The sequence below is a fragment of the Coccinella septempunctata genome, chromosome 3 (genome assembly GCF_907165205.1).
Source record: "Coccinella septempunctata chromosome 3, icCocSept1.1, whole genome shotgun sequence".
Lineage (NCBI taxonomy): Eukaryota > Metazoa > Arthropoda > Insecta > Coleoptera > Coccinellidae > Coccinella > Coccinella septempunctata.
Window position 1 is genome coordinate 31,691,297 of NC_058191.1, and position 12,439 is coordinate 31,703,735.

Sequence of the window (12,439 nt, forward strand, 5' to 3'; positions counted from 1 at the left end):
AAACTATTCGACTCAGTGGCATATTAGCCACTATCCCCCAGAGGACAAGGCATATAGGGGCAGCAAGGTCTAGAGGCAGCAATTTGCTAAACAAAAATATGTTATTTACGGTTTAACAACTTATAGGTTGTCTAAGTTAAGTATAGATAACAAGGAAGATGCAATTCACTTGAAAAACGGTTGGGAGGGTGATGACGTAGAAGGTGGCAATGTCCAGCTCATTCACAGAACTTGGTTCATTAGCAGTGCATTGACAATGGGTGAAGTTATGAGGAAGATAATTCAAAATAACTTTAACTTTTGTGCGAAAACGTTGTTTATCCAATGAATAAGTCACAGGAAATGCTGCAAATGCTTTCTCAAGTTAGACGAGGGAGTGGATAATAGTGGAATTACTGAATTCATTGCATGGCACTGCCTAATTTTATGTATGCTACTCCAATGCTCGCTTGTGTCACGTGGTGTATGAGCATAGTTTTGGCTAACGCCAGGAACATGAGGTTGTTCTATTGCCACTAGGGAAATTTGATAATCTAAAACTATTTACGTAAATATTGTACTCCGTAGAGATAAAGCCATTTTTTTCGAGATATTTGACTAAAAAATTCAATACAATAACACCAAAACCCAATTTAGAAGACAGTGAAACATAAAATATCCCGAAAAATAAGTTACGAAACAGTTTATGAGAAATAAACTTCTAAAAATGAGCACCAAAAAAACTCAGTATGGAGAACTGGCACCAAACAGTATCAAAAAGTAATTCAAAGCCATTCAAACGGAGTGAATTGATCAAGATCAACATGACATTGAGTCAGGTGCATTTTTCGCGATGGGCTTTCGATACCCCGACTATTTGTCTGGTCCATTGGACGTGCATTGTGCAGTCGGATATGAAAAGCAAACAATGATACATACGGGCAAAGTATGATATCATATTTCGATTGAAGGGGATGCACAGTCGAAGAACGGTTGCATGGGTGGTCATGCCGAGAAATGCGATCGGTAGGTACCTGCTGAAATCGGTCGTTTTATGCAGACTGTTCTGGTTAGCGTCATTTCGCTTGGTCGAGCAGGATGAACGACAAACCGAACCGACTGACTTTTTGGCGAGCACTTTTCGGCGATCTACTCCATTGCCGCAGTCTGAACGATACGTGATGTCATATCGAAAAGGAAAAGATTGCAGTCTTTGTTTTCCACACAAATTGCTCATCCGTAAAGATGTTTGTGATCTCGAAAATTCAAGTCGTTTTCATTCCGCAGAAAATAGCTCCAGAATATAGGCAATGATCTATATAATACTGAAAAAGACACTCGAATGTTCGGTATGTAATTGGTGAAAGAATTTCAACCCTTGGATTTTTATTTTCAGAATATCAGGTTATCATCATTTATATCTATATCTCTCTTCCATTCTAGCCTGTGATCTTTGTTTCTGAAACTGAAATTTTCAAGGCTATTACACATTTTTATGGGCTCAAATGGTTGAGTGTTCCTATACTTGAAAAAGAAGCCGAAATAATATCTGTAATATACAGGGTCTTCGACTCGTACAGATATTTTAACAGTCAAAAAAACTTTTGTTTCTATACCATTTTTTTCGAATCGGCTCGGTTTAAAAGATACAGGTTGTTGAAAAACCATAAAAAAATGTTATTTTCAGTTCTATCTCACAAACGGTTTTACCGAATGAAATGAATTTCGGAATATAGTTTTTCATTCATTTTATGGATCTTTTTCGAACACAAAATATCACCCACGTCTTCCAGTTATGACCATTACGTACCATGAAAATACAAAATTCAAAGAACCCAACTCTTCAGACTATGTTGGATACTATTTTTTGAATACTTGAACTTGAATTAAAGTATTTTCTTCATTATTTCTCGTATAATGTGCCGTTTTCGAGTAATTTGATTTTAAAAAAAGTATCTATAAAATTTGAAAAATTGGGTACTTTGGCTGAATACAACTGTTTGAAAGATCCACTGATGTGTAGTGTCACATATTCAGCTTGTTATTCTGAAGGTAATTTTGTTTTTCCAGGGTTGCACAGCTCATTTTGAAAACTCAAAATGGCTGTATATTTTTATCAGTGCCGAGTATAGTATAGAAAAAAAGTTTTTCTTTGGACCTCAAGAATCTACTATTAAAATATTTGTAGGAGGAATACTTAACCTGGATAAAATTCAAATTTCTTTCACACAAAATACGAAATATTTTGTAATTTTTAACAAACGATTTACTAGGGTATAAACATAAATATTCGATATCGAAACAGATGACAAGAAAATAGTAACATGCAATTTCGATCATGAAGCCAGCCGATAAAAAACTTGAAACAGCAATGCTTAAGCTATCAGAACAAAAAAAAAATCCAGAGAATATAAAAATGTTTCATGAAGATCCAGAACTGAATGCAAAGGAAATCATTCTCAGCCACAAAAGGTCTATCCATTTTTGACACATAAATTTGGTCCCTTTGAAAAACTACCCTCCATCTTTCGTAGAGAGTGCATAACTCTTCGATTATCCTTAAAAATTTGTGTATTTCAAAATAAAATTGATCCTTTCGATAATGCATCTTTGAACTAGCAAATATAGAAGTTATAAACAACTTTTTACTCTCTCATGATTCTCTCTGTAATATTCGAGCCTGTGTGGGACGCAGAACCCAATAAAACGAGCGAAATACCATGTGGCAGAACAAAAATTTCACGAAAAACCTATTCAGCGAACCGAAGATAGCATTAAACCCAAATTGTATGTAATCTTTCATTATTACATCTTTCCAACCTGAAGGCGTCAAGCGATTTTGGAACAATCCGAAGAATTCGGGTAATAACAATGGCAATAAATAACCTCCTCGGGAGATGTGATTGGAAACGAGAGAGCCCTAAACGATAAATTTATAAAGCAACAACTCCAGTTCATCCGAAAATTAATAACAGCCCGAATTATGTGAAATTGCTATAATCAAATCTTTAAAGTTATCGAGATAACCACGCTTAAACGCAAAACAAATTGTAAATGGTAGATATAAAATTATAGATCCAAGAAGTTGAGCGCCTTCGGGCACGACCCGTCTCGCTGCATGTCATTGGAAACGATTTGTTACGACTATTCATTAGAAATTGGTCGAATAGGTATGTTTGTGGTGAGCTTGCGACCAGGCTAAGTGGTTTAACTGCAGGGTACCACCTTTTCGGTTGGCCTTTCATAAAATTAGACCGTCATTTATATAATTGCACCAGAAAAGGTTTTATAGAGCTGTTTTGGTTTTATTGCCGTTTTATGTATATCAACTCGCCGATAATTTTCGACTTTGTCTATGCGTATTTCCGATTTCATCACCTGGAATCGAAATTAAGCAGAATATAACAGACACTATCATTAATTGTTTCACATTTGAAATTGTTATCGTTCGTTTTGACCACAAATGAAATTTATAGAGACATTCAAAGTGAGCAAACAGTAATTTGTGATTTTTTCACTGAGCAAACAGGAAGGTGAAAAACTAAAGCTCATTTTTCCACTTCAGATATTAGGGAAGTAGCTTAATAACTAATACATTAACTGCATTTAGGCTTAGTTGTCATATTGAATTCAGTGTCTCAGTCGATTCGATGTACCAAACAGTTACAGAAACATTATGAAAAAGCATGGTTTTTAAAAAGATATATGACAAATAATAAAGCCACCATAAATTATGTTAACAAGTAGAGATAAAAGATATTAGCACCTCTTTTATGAACAAGACGTGAATGGATTTCGTTTTGATGAAGGAAGTTTTTGAAATTAATCAAGGAAAAGTAGAAAGGCAGATATTTTGTGCTTTCTATAGCTTCGATTTCTCGATTAGAAATATGTAATCCCAATTCATTTAGATCAAATATCTTCTACTGCACAAATTTTAGGTATTTTTTTTCATTTAGATAGTTGATACTGATACCAAAATGGCCTTATCTCTGATAGCCAGCTGAAAAAACTTTCAAGAATAAAAAACTCGTCTATTCACATCCTTCCACTAACACATTTATTGATGGGATCATCAACGAACCATCCATGCGAGAATTCATCTTCGACTAAACCGCGTGAAGTGGAAACATAAAAAACCAAGATTAACATAAACCCCAATTTTTAAATACCCCTTCAGATGGTATCTCCTCCAAATTGACGAAATAATACAGGACCCCAATCTGGATGATTAATGTGCCCGAAACAATATTAACCAGACAAAACAAAGCGCATGTAAATGGTCCTGATAATAAGAGAAAGGCATCTTGGTGATCAGCCTAGTGACATCGTATGATTGATGACGAATGAAAGGATAATCTTTCACGTGTATTTGTACGTATGTGTGTTGGACTGTGAGTTGTGTGGCCCATCAGGCATATTCGAGCAACATTTACACTCGGGCTAATTAAGAAATGTACAGTTCGTTTCACCTGGGTTGTATGCATCATCGAACGAGGGTTGTAATGGTTCATTATTTATAACACATCATTATACATCATTGTTCAATCAATTTTCAAATGTATCAGGATTCAATGAGTTTGGGAAGAGAGCAAGAGAGGTTGTTTGAAAAAAGTTCTCTTTTTTATCTCGTTGTTGTTAAATAAAATAGTAATTTGTGCTTCTCTTAAAGCTCTACAATCCAATCAGTATTATAATAATTCAGTGAAACTGATCCTTCGAGGAAAACCACTTGAAGACGTGTAAAGTGTAAACTATGGTATTTGAGTACTACTTGCATTACTGAAATCTGCATTTTCACTGGCCATATGAACATCTCTAGCAGTCAATACGTAGTACGCATCAACTGAGGCTGTTGGCAGCTCACATATTCCTCTCTCAACGACTTCATGAAGATATGAAGAGAAGAGGCCAATAAACCAGGAAAGGAGCATTTCTTCTGCCAGAAAAAACTTTCAGGAGAACAATGAAACCAAAAGAGAAACACCCTTGCGGAATCTTCCTGGGATGAATCATTTCAAAATCAAAAAGATTCTTCGAAACTTCAATACGGTGCGATCTAAGAAGTATTTGGATCGTCGCAAGAATATCCTACACCTCCTCACTGGACTCCTCAAAGAACATTTCCGCGTCATTAAGCTCCTAAAGTGGGTCTAGCAAAAACTGACGAGTGCAGATTCTATAGGGAGAAGGATGGGACTCCATCACCTGGTGACAGAATACCCCGTCATTGCTAGCCAAATCAAAAGTTGCTTTGGACGAGAAACTTGTAGAAGTGAAGAAATAATCTCCTTGAAACCATCCCAGATATTGGAGTTTATTAGAACTCTAGAACTGACAGCCAACCATTAGACTACGTGAAGAATGGAACAGTAATTAAACCCCCTTTAAATCTACACCTACATCACTACATAACCAGAACAAGGGAAGTTAAATCTAGTCTTGAATAGAGGGACCAAAATGTGAAAGATTCTTCCAACGCATCACTGATTATTTCACAGTTGGAGTCTGTTTCTTCCAAATCAGTAACATTTCACATTCTCTCATTTTTCTGGTTTCAATTTTGATGCAGCCAGCATCTTGAGCTAGCCTTAGAATTTGGGTTGACAGTTCGTCTTGATTCGAAACCAGTTTAGGATTATCATGTCAGAGAAGCTTTTAAACGACAATTGCTTTTCCATGTCAATCATTGTCATTACATACTTGATTAGGTGTGTTCAAATTTAAGGATCTTTGAAAATCATTTCAAGCATTGGTATCTATGTATGTTACGTGTCGTGCCACAAACGTGCTTTGTGCGCTTTGAAGGCTACCATAATTCACTATTCACTATTTCACTTTTCCTCCAACTTTCATAGTCGCTATAAAACCTCTGCAATGGTTGTGTTTGTTTCTTCCATTTTATCTGGGTACACAATCGCAATATAAGGGTCGTAAAGCGGCCCCTGTGGACACCCCATTGCGATAATCGAATGCGTAAAGATGTATTTGCGAATGAAGATTTCTCATAAACAATTCTCTGGTACCAATAATTCGCCGGTAATTACAGTTGGATAATTATTTCTGTTAATGAGGGTGGCATGGGAGCGGACCAGAATAGGTCGTAGGTCTTGGCTCGTCTGAGAGACCGCCGTGGTTACCTGCTGCGAATCGAGACTCTTCTCCTGTGGCTGCGATTTCTACCTGCGATCGAACACGATCCATTTCACCTGTCAGCGAAATTTGTTGGGCAACGAGAAAACTTTGATTTGCTTCTGGTAAAACACGACTGTGGAACCACTGCTATCTGCGAGCCTGGATTTATGCTGCACGAGCTTCTGACGAATGAGGAATATGAGATCATCTGTTGACGATAACTTATGGTTTTGAAAAGATTGCGATTTGAAGGGAAACTGATTTGAAGGAGCAACTGAATCTCAGATCATCTCTCACATATACCATAATCGATAATCATAATCACTGAAACCATATTGTTTCAAAAAATAATGGGAGAGGCCAATAGCAGCTGAATGTTTGGTAGCAAATACACAACAAAGGCAAACAGAGTGAAACATTATGAGCCAGCTCGTTATTATAAAACTGACACAAGCAACTTCCAGGAGAAGAATAAAATCCATATCGACGTTAAGCCAAAAAAAGGCACTGATATACCCGTAAAAATAAAATAAAAGTCTACCAGATACATGATTTACTCTACCGAAAAGGCAGATTTCTATAGAAACCAGAGGCATATGTATTCATTCATTCAGTCATTCATTGCCGTATCCTGTTACCGGGAATAAATATACAAAAAGGCAAAAAACAAAAAAGCTGTGCGAACAGACCTATAATTTCTTAGGGCTAATTGCGACTGTGTGCCCTCCTGTGACTGAAGAGACCCAACCCTTACCTACAGATCTTTCCACACTCGGGGCATGTATAGTCACCAAGCAGATCTGGCCGCCGCTGTATCCTTCTCGAGTCTCCATTATAACTGTGTACCAGATACCTGCACTGTGATCTGTCTTATGCTAGTTGTTCCCAGTTATTATTGGCATTAACTGATTTTAGGGATTGATGTAGTATATCCTTAAACCGCTTATACTGGCCTCCTGGTTTGCGGGCTCCCTCTGTGAATTCGCCATACAGAGTTATTTTGGGGAGTCTTGTGTCTTGCATCCTCAGGATGTGGCCGCTCCATTTGAATCGGACGCTCGTTACTTGAGTCTCAAATGTTGTACAACTCGCGCGTTGCAAGACTTCTGCATTCGAAACTTTGTGGAACCATCTGATGTGCATTATCTGTCTTAGATGACGTTGTTGCGTTTGTTGAAGCAGTTTAATATGTCGCTTGTAGGGCGTCCAGCTTCCGCTTCCGTGAAGAAGCGTTGGGAGGGCCACTGCTTTGTAAACAGCTGTGTTGGTCTTCAGATTGAGGTCGTGATTTTGAAACACTCTGTCCTTTAGCTTCCAGAATGTCCGTGATCCCGAATTGATACGGTTGTGTATTTCCGTATCTAGGTTAGCCCTAATATTTATGAAGCTTCCCAAGAATTTGAACTGCTCGACCTCTTCTAGAGTTTCATTCTCCAGGCTGATGTCTGTTTGAAGACTTTTTGGCGGACTTACCAAGATTTTGGTTTTGTCGATATTGAGTCTAAGGCCTAAAGCTTCGTATATATGTTTATAGGTGTCCCACATTATCTGTAGATCCTCTGAGCTGCTAGCTCAGTATATGTATTAGTCGCACACAGAAGAACCTGAGGTTGGAAGGTTTTCTTGGAGGACCACCTTTCATCTAATATTATTTCAACTCCAAAAAGTGAACTATGCCAAATACAATTAGATTCATTAGTTTTTGTAATACCTCGTTAAAAAAATTTTCTCTTCATTTTCAGATATGGCAAGGATGGAAAAATCTCCTCTCCTAGCTAATGGATACAACCATCCTCCACATCTGGGTCACATGCAATTCATGCAAATGCCACATCCAGCAGCAGCACATTCTGCCCTCCTCTCTCCCGCCATGCCACATAACCTATCGAGGCATGATGGATCGGTGATCAAGAACCAAGGTATGCCGTCCATGGAAGCTATTGCCAGGTAAGACCAGTTGAAATGCTATTTCAATATGAAAATGCTTTGACATACAGTTCAGTTCATTGAAGAATGCTCATATTTTTCATTTCTCATATATGAACACCTTTAGAAAACAAGAGTGAGATTCCACATACGCATCATATGTGTTTGAATACAGATGTAGCCTCTGATTCTATGCTGCCATGTTTTCATTCATTCAGAATCTTATGTTTTCAAGGTTGTTTAACGGGAAAAGTTATAAGATAGGAATATAGCTATTGTTCAGAGGCAACGTTTGTAAAAATGGTTAAGTTATCCTCGAAGAATATTCAGGTAGTGCTGTCTTGGGCGTTTTTGTTTGAGAGATAAGGATTCTCTCTTCTATCTGCCATTTTAGTAGAGTAGTAGAGTAGAGTTCAGTAAATCCAAGTTCTTGCGTATGGTTCAACGATATGAGGATATCTTACAACTGTCATTTACGTCAATTCAGTAGCCGGAAACAAGCTTTACCCGATTCACCGAATTAAAATAATTAAAACAACGTGCTTCGTTAATTCGAGCCCACCTAAGTCTTCGACATTCCAAGACGATTCGGCCCACCAAATTATGCTGTTTCGTCGGATGTAATCCACGAATGAACTTGGTATCGTTTAACCGTAAGTTAGAGGCCAAAAGAAGTCGGCTAATCTGCTTAAGGCGGCAAGAAGACGTACGACTACGGTTCACCACCCCCTGGCACGCGGCTTAACCCCGGAAAATTCGTTCTCCCTCCCGTATTTTTCTCTTATTTAACTCGCGACTCCTAACAAGATTTCCCGGTAGCTTAATAGTGTATTGGGGTGAAATTCAGAATGCGAATAATATAAAAAACGTATTTGTTCCACTGTTAACCTGTTTCAAGGAGCAGGGGATGCTTCGACCCCGTTGAGCATTTTGTCGTGTTTGAGATTGGATTCGAAGGGTGGATGGGCTGGATTTGAATATACGAGAAGTGCTCATGAATATTTATCGCACTGTTAATATTCGTTTCACCTTTTCCCTTCAGGATTTTGCAGATTTGAATCTGTCTGAAAAATTACTCTTGGTTCTTTATCAGTTCACTAGAATCCATTCGGGAACCGAACAAATCTTCGAACGTGTTACTTCTTTTTTGAAATAAAACTCATAAAAATCAGTGAGTTACTCCTAGTGTAAATATTAATATCTATAGCATGCTTTGAGTCTTCGAAATACAAGATCAACTCTTGGCATAAGGAAAAGGAATGTCTAAAACTCCGTAAATCCAAATTAATCATTCGTAATTAGTTTTCATATCTAATCAAGTCGTGGGGCCTCTTGGAAAAGGATTTGGATCGGAAATTCGCCGCGTACCAAAGATTAATGAACAACTACAGCATATACTGCAGCGTCTTCGTACGAAACCGCACCGTAGAACTTGATGGCATTCGAAGCGTCTTCCTGGCATTATAATTCGTTGCGTGAAATATCTTCAGACTTACAGATATAATCCCGTTGTTTGTCCCATTAAATATTTTATAAACACGAACTACTTTCGACTTGGTACGAGATTTTAGACGCGATCTTTGAACTTAAATCCTTCAGACGCCGGAGCAAGACACGACTGGAGGAGGGTGTTATGGGATTACTTCTTGAACATGTTATACATCATTCACGTAGTGGACTGGCAATTTATCTTGTCGGGAACTTGAATATCAAAGAAAACCGCGGATTTGCGAAGTTTCCAGGATGCCTTGCAACTTCCGATTTCGCTCTGCCAGTCGATCCGATCTGCTCAATGTTTTGCATACTAAGCGGCCTGGAAACATCTCGAACTGGAGAATTTGATTGGAGTTTGGAGTAAACATGGAGAAGGGGTAGGAGAAGGGTTGAGCTCATTGATTTCTATAACCTAGTTTAATTTTTCAGCACCTACACACTCATTCTCAGTTGGAAAATGTTCTGATATCTTTTCCAGATGGAGGTTCTTGATTCATCGGTTTTTCTTTTTTTCTCCTTTTGCCTTGAGAAAAGATGCTATGTTTCCTTGAAATGATTGGGAAACACTCGAAACTTTTTTTCTAACCATTTTAATGCCACTATATTTTAGTGTAAGAGTAAAACAAGGAAGCAATCTTTCCTAATCTTTACTAGACATTTGCTTGGATGGTTCTTCAAGTGTTGTTGGGATTGAAAAACCATTGCAACGCTGTATGATAAAGATAAAGATATTTGAAGACTTTAGTAGTTTTGTACCACCCAGTCTACTAAGGCTAAATGTGTTTTTTATCTGGACAAGAAAGTGAGAGCAGATTCTTTGAGATTGTCAACTTTGTTCATAATGCACCTTATGATCTATTGTGCTCCGTTTTTTAAGCTTCCTTAGGCGCTTCCAGATTGAAGTTTTCTCTTCAGTTCTGATGAACTTCTTCAGCTAGAATGGCATCACTTTCTACAGTTTCATTGCTCAGGCTTTTATTGCTTGGTCGTTTTATTCTTATATGCTGAGAACTTAATCATGTTTTGCTCAATATATCCTACTAGGTGCTTTCTGAGACAATAATACCTGAGACAGAAGGTCCTGATGAGGTTTACCATGTTCTTATAGAGTTCGAGAAATATTCTTTATAGAGACAGGGAGTTTCAAACCAAGGAGACCCTACCAAAATGCCCGAGAATTGCCTATTTGTCTGCTTATACTTGAAATTCCTCTTTGTAGGAGTATAACCTTACATGCCAAAAAAGTTCAGGTACTAATGGTGAATTTCCGTTTCTTTCATAGCTTATCTGTTGGATTTCATGTCACCTTTGTCTTCAAGTGTCCTGATACATTATGTACCAAGGACTGCCTAGTTGATTGAGTCTTCACAGATACTTCCATACCATCAGTGGTGGACTTTACCTCAATAGATCACTTATCCCTCTACTTGAAAACTATGGTTTGCAAATTTTCATTGATTTCTTGAAGTAGTATCAGGAGGTGACAATTTGAAAACTTGCCAGGCCAATAATTATGTCTCGACAAGGATGTTTTCAAAGAAAAAGCAGGAACAGGTCAATTTTTAAAGGGATGGGGACGTATTTTGAGCAAAATTGTGAGCCGAAATCTTCTTAAACCTAGGTGTAGGGACTATCACCCCTAAATTCTTCATAGGGAATAGAGGGTGATGTAAATCTCAATTGGAAGACAATATGTCCCTCTACATAATACTATTGTCTTCAAATTGAGGTTTAGCTCACTCTTTATTCCCTATTAATAATTTAGGGGTGACAACCCCTACACCTAAGATTGAGGAGATTTTGGCTTACATTTCTGCTAGAAACATGTGCCCCTCCGAATAAAAATTGACCTGTTCCAACATTTTCTCTGAAAACATTCTTGTCGAGACATAATTGGCCTGGCAAGTAACCATAGCATTCATGTAGAGGAACAATTGATCTTTCAATTGAGATATAGCTCACCCCTTATTTCCTATTGAGAATTTAGGGGTGATAGCTCCTACAACTAGGTTGGAAGAGATTTCGGTTTACAATTCTGCTCAAAATATGTCCCCCTACGAATAGAAATTGACCTGTTCCGGTATTTTCCCTGAAATCATCCTTGTCGTGACATAATTGAACTGTCACCCTGTATAAGTCAACAATTAGACCCATTCTCACCTACACTGCGGAAGCCAGAAACATCAAGAAAAGGTCAAATACCTACTGGTGAAAATAACGAGGGACAAATCACCATTTGAGATGTTTCGGAAGACACCGAAAACATTGTAGTTATAATCTAGCTAATTGCTCGAAATCATGCCTCTTTATTGGTCTCAGAACAGTATCTATACAATATAATGGTATAAATACTGTTCTGAGACCAATAAAGAGACATGATTTCGAGCAATTAGCTTATCATATTCTAACCTTGACACGGAAATACACAACCGTATCAATTCGGCATCACGGGCATTCTGGAAGCTGAAGGATAAAGTGTTTCAAAATCACGACCTCAATCTGAAGACCAAGACAGCTGTTTACAAAGCAGTGGTCCTCCCAACGCTCCTTTACGGAAGCGAAAGCTGGACGCCCTACAGGCGACAGCTTGAACAAACGCAACAACGTCATCTAAGACAGATAATGCACATCAGATGGTTCCACAAAGTTTCGAATGCAGAAGTCTTGCAGCGCGCGAGTTGTACGTACAACAATTGAGACTCAAGTAACGAGAGTCCGACTCAGATGGAGCGGCCACATTCTGAGGATGCAAGACACAAGACTTCCCAAAATAGCTCTGTATGGCGAATTCACAGAGAAAACTCGAAAACCAGGAGGCCAGTATAAGCGGTTTAAGGATATACTACATCAATTCCTAAAATCAGTTAATGCCAATCATAACTGGGAACAACTAGCGTTAGACAGG

General features: G+C 38.1%; 1 protein-coding gene across 3 annotated transcripts in view; it reads left to right on the forward strand.

Annotated features, from left to right (window-relative positions):
- The window catches only part of LOC123309195 (dachshund homolog 2), a 262,136-nt gene that overhangs the window by 65,185 nt on the left and 184,512 nt on the right, over positions 1-12,439 (forward strand). For all 3 annotated transcript variants that reach the window (XM_044892170.1, XM_044892172.1, XM_044892171.1), the window contains exon 3: positions 7,857-8,061. In XM_044892170.1, the coding sequence (XP_044748105.1) occupies positions 7,857-8,061 (205 nt within the window). The remainder of the gene's footprint in view (positions 1-7,856; positions 8,062-12,439) is intronic.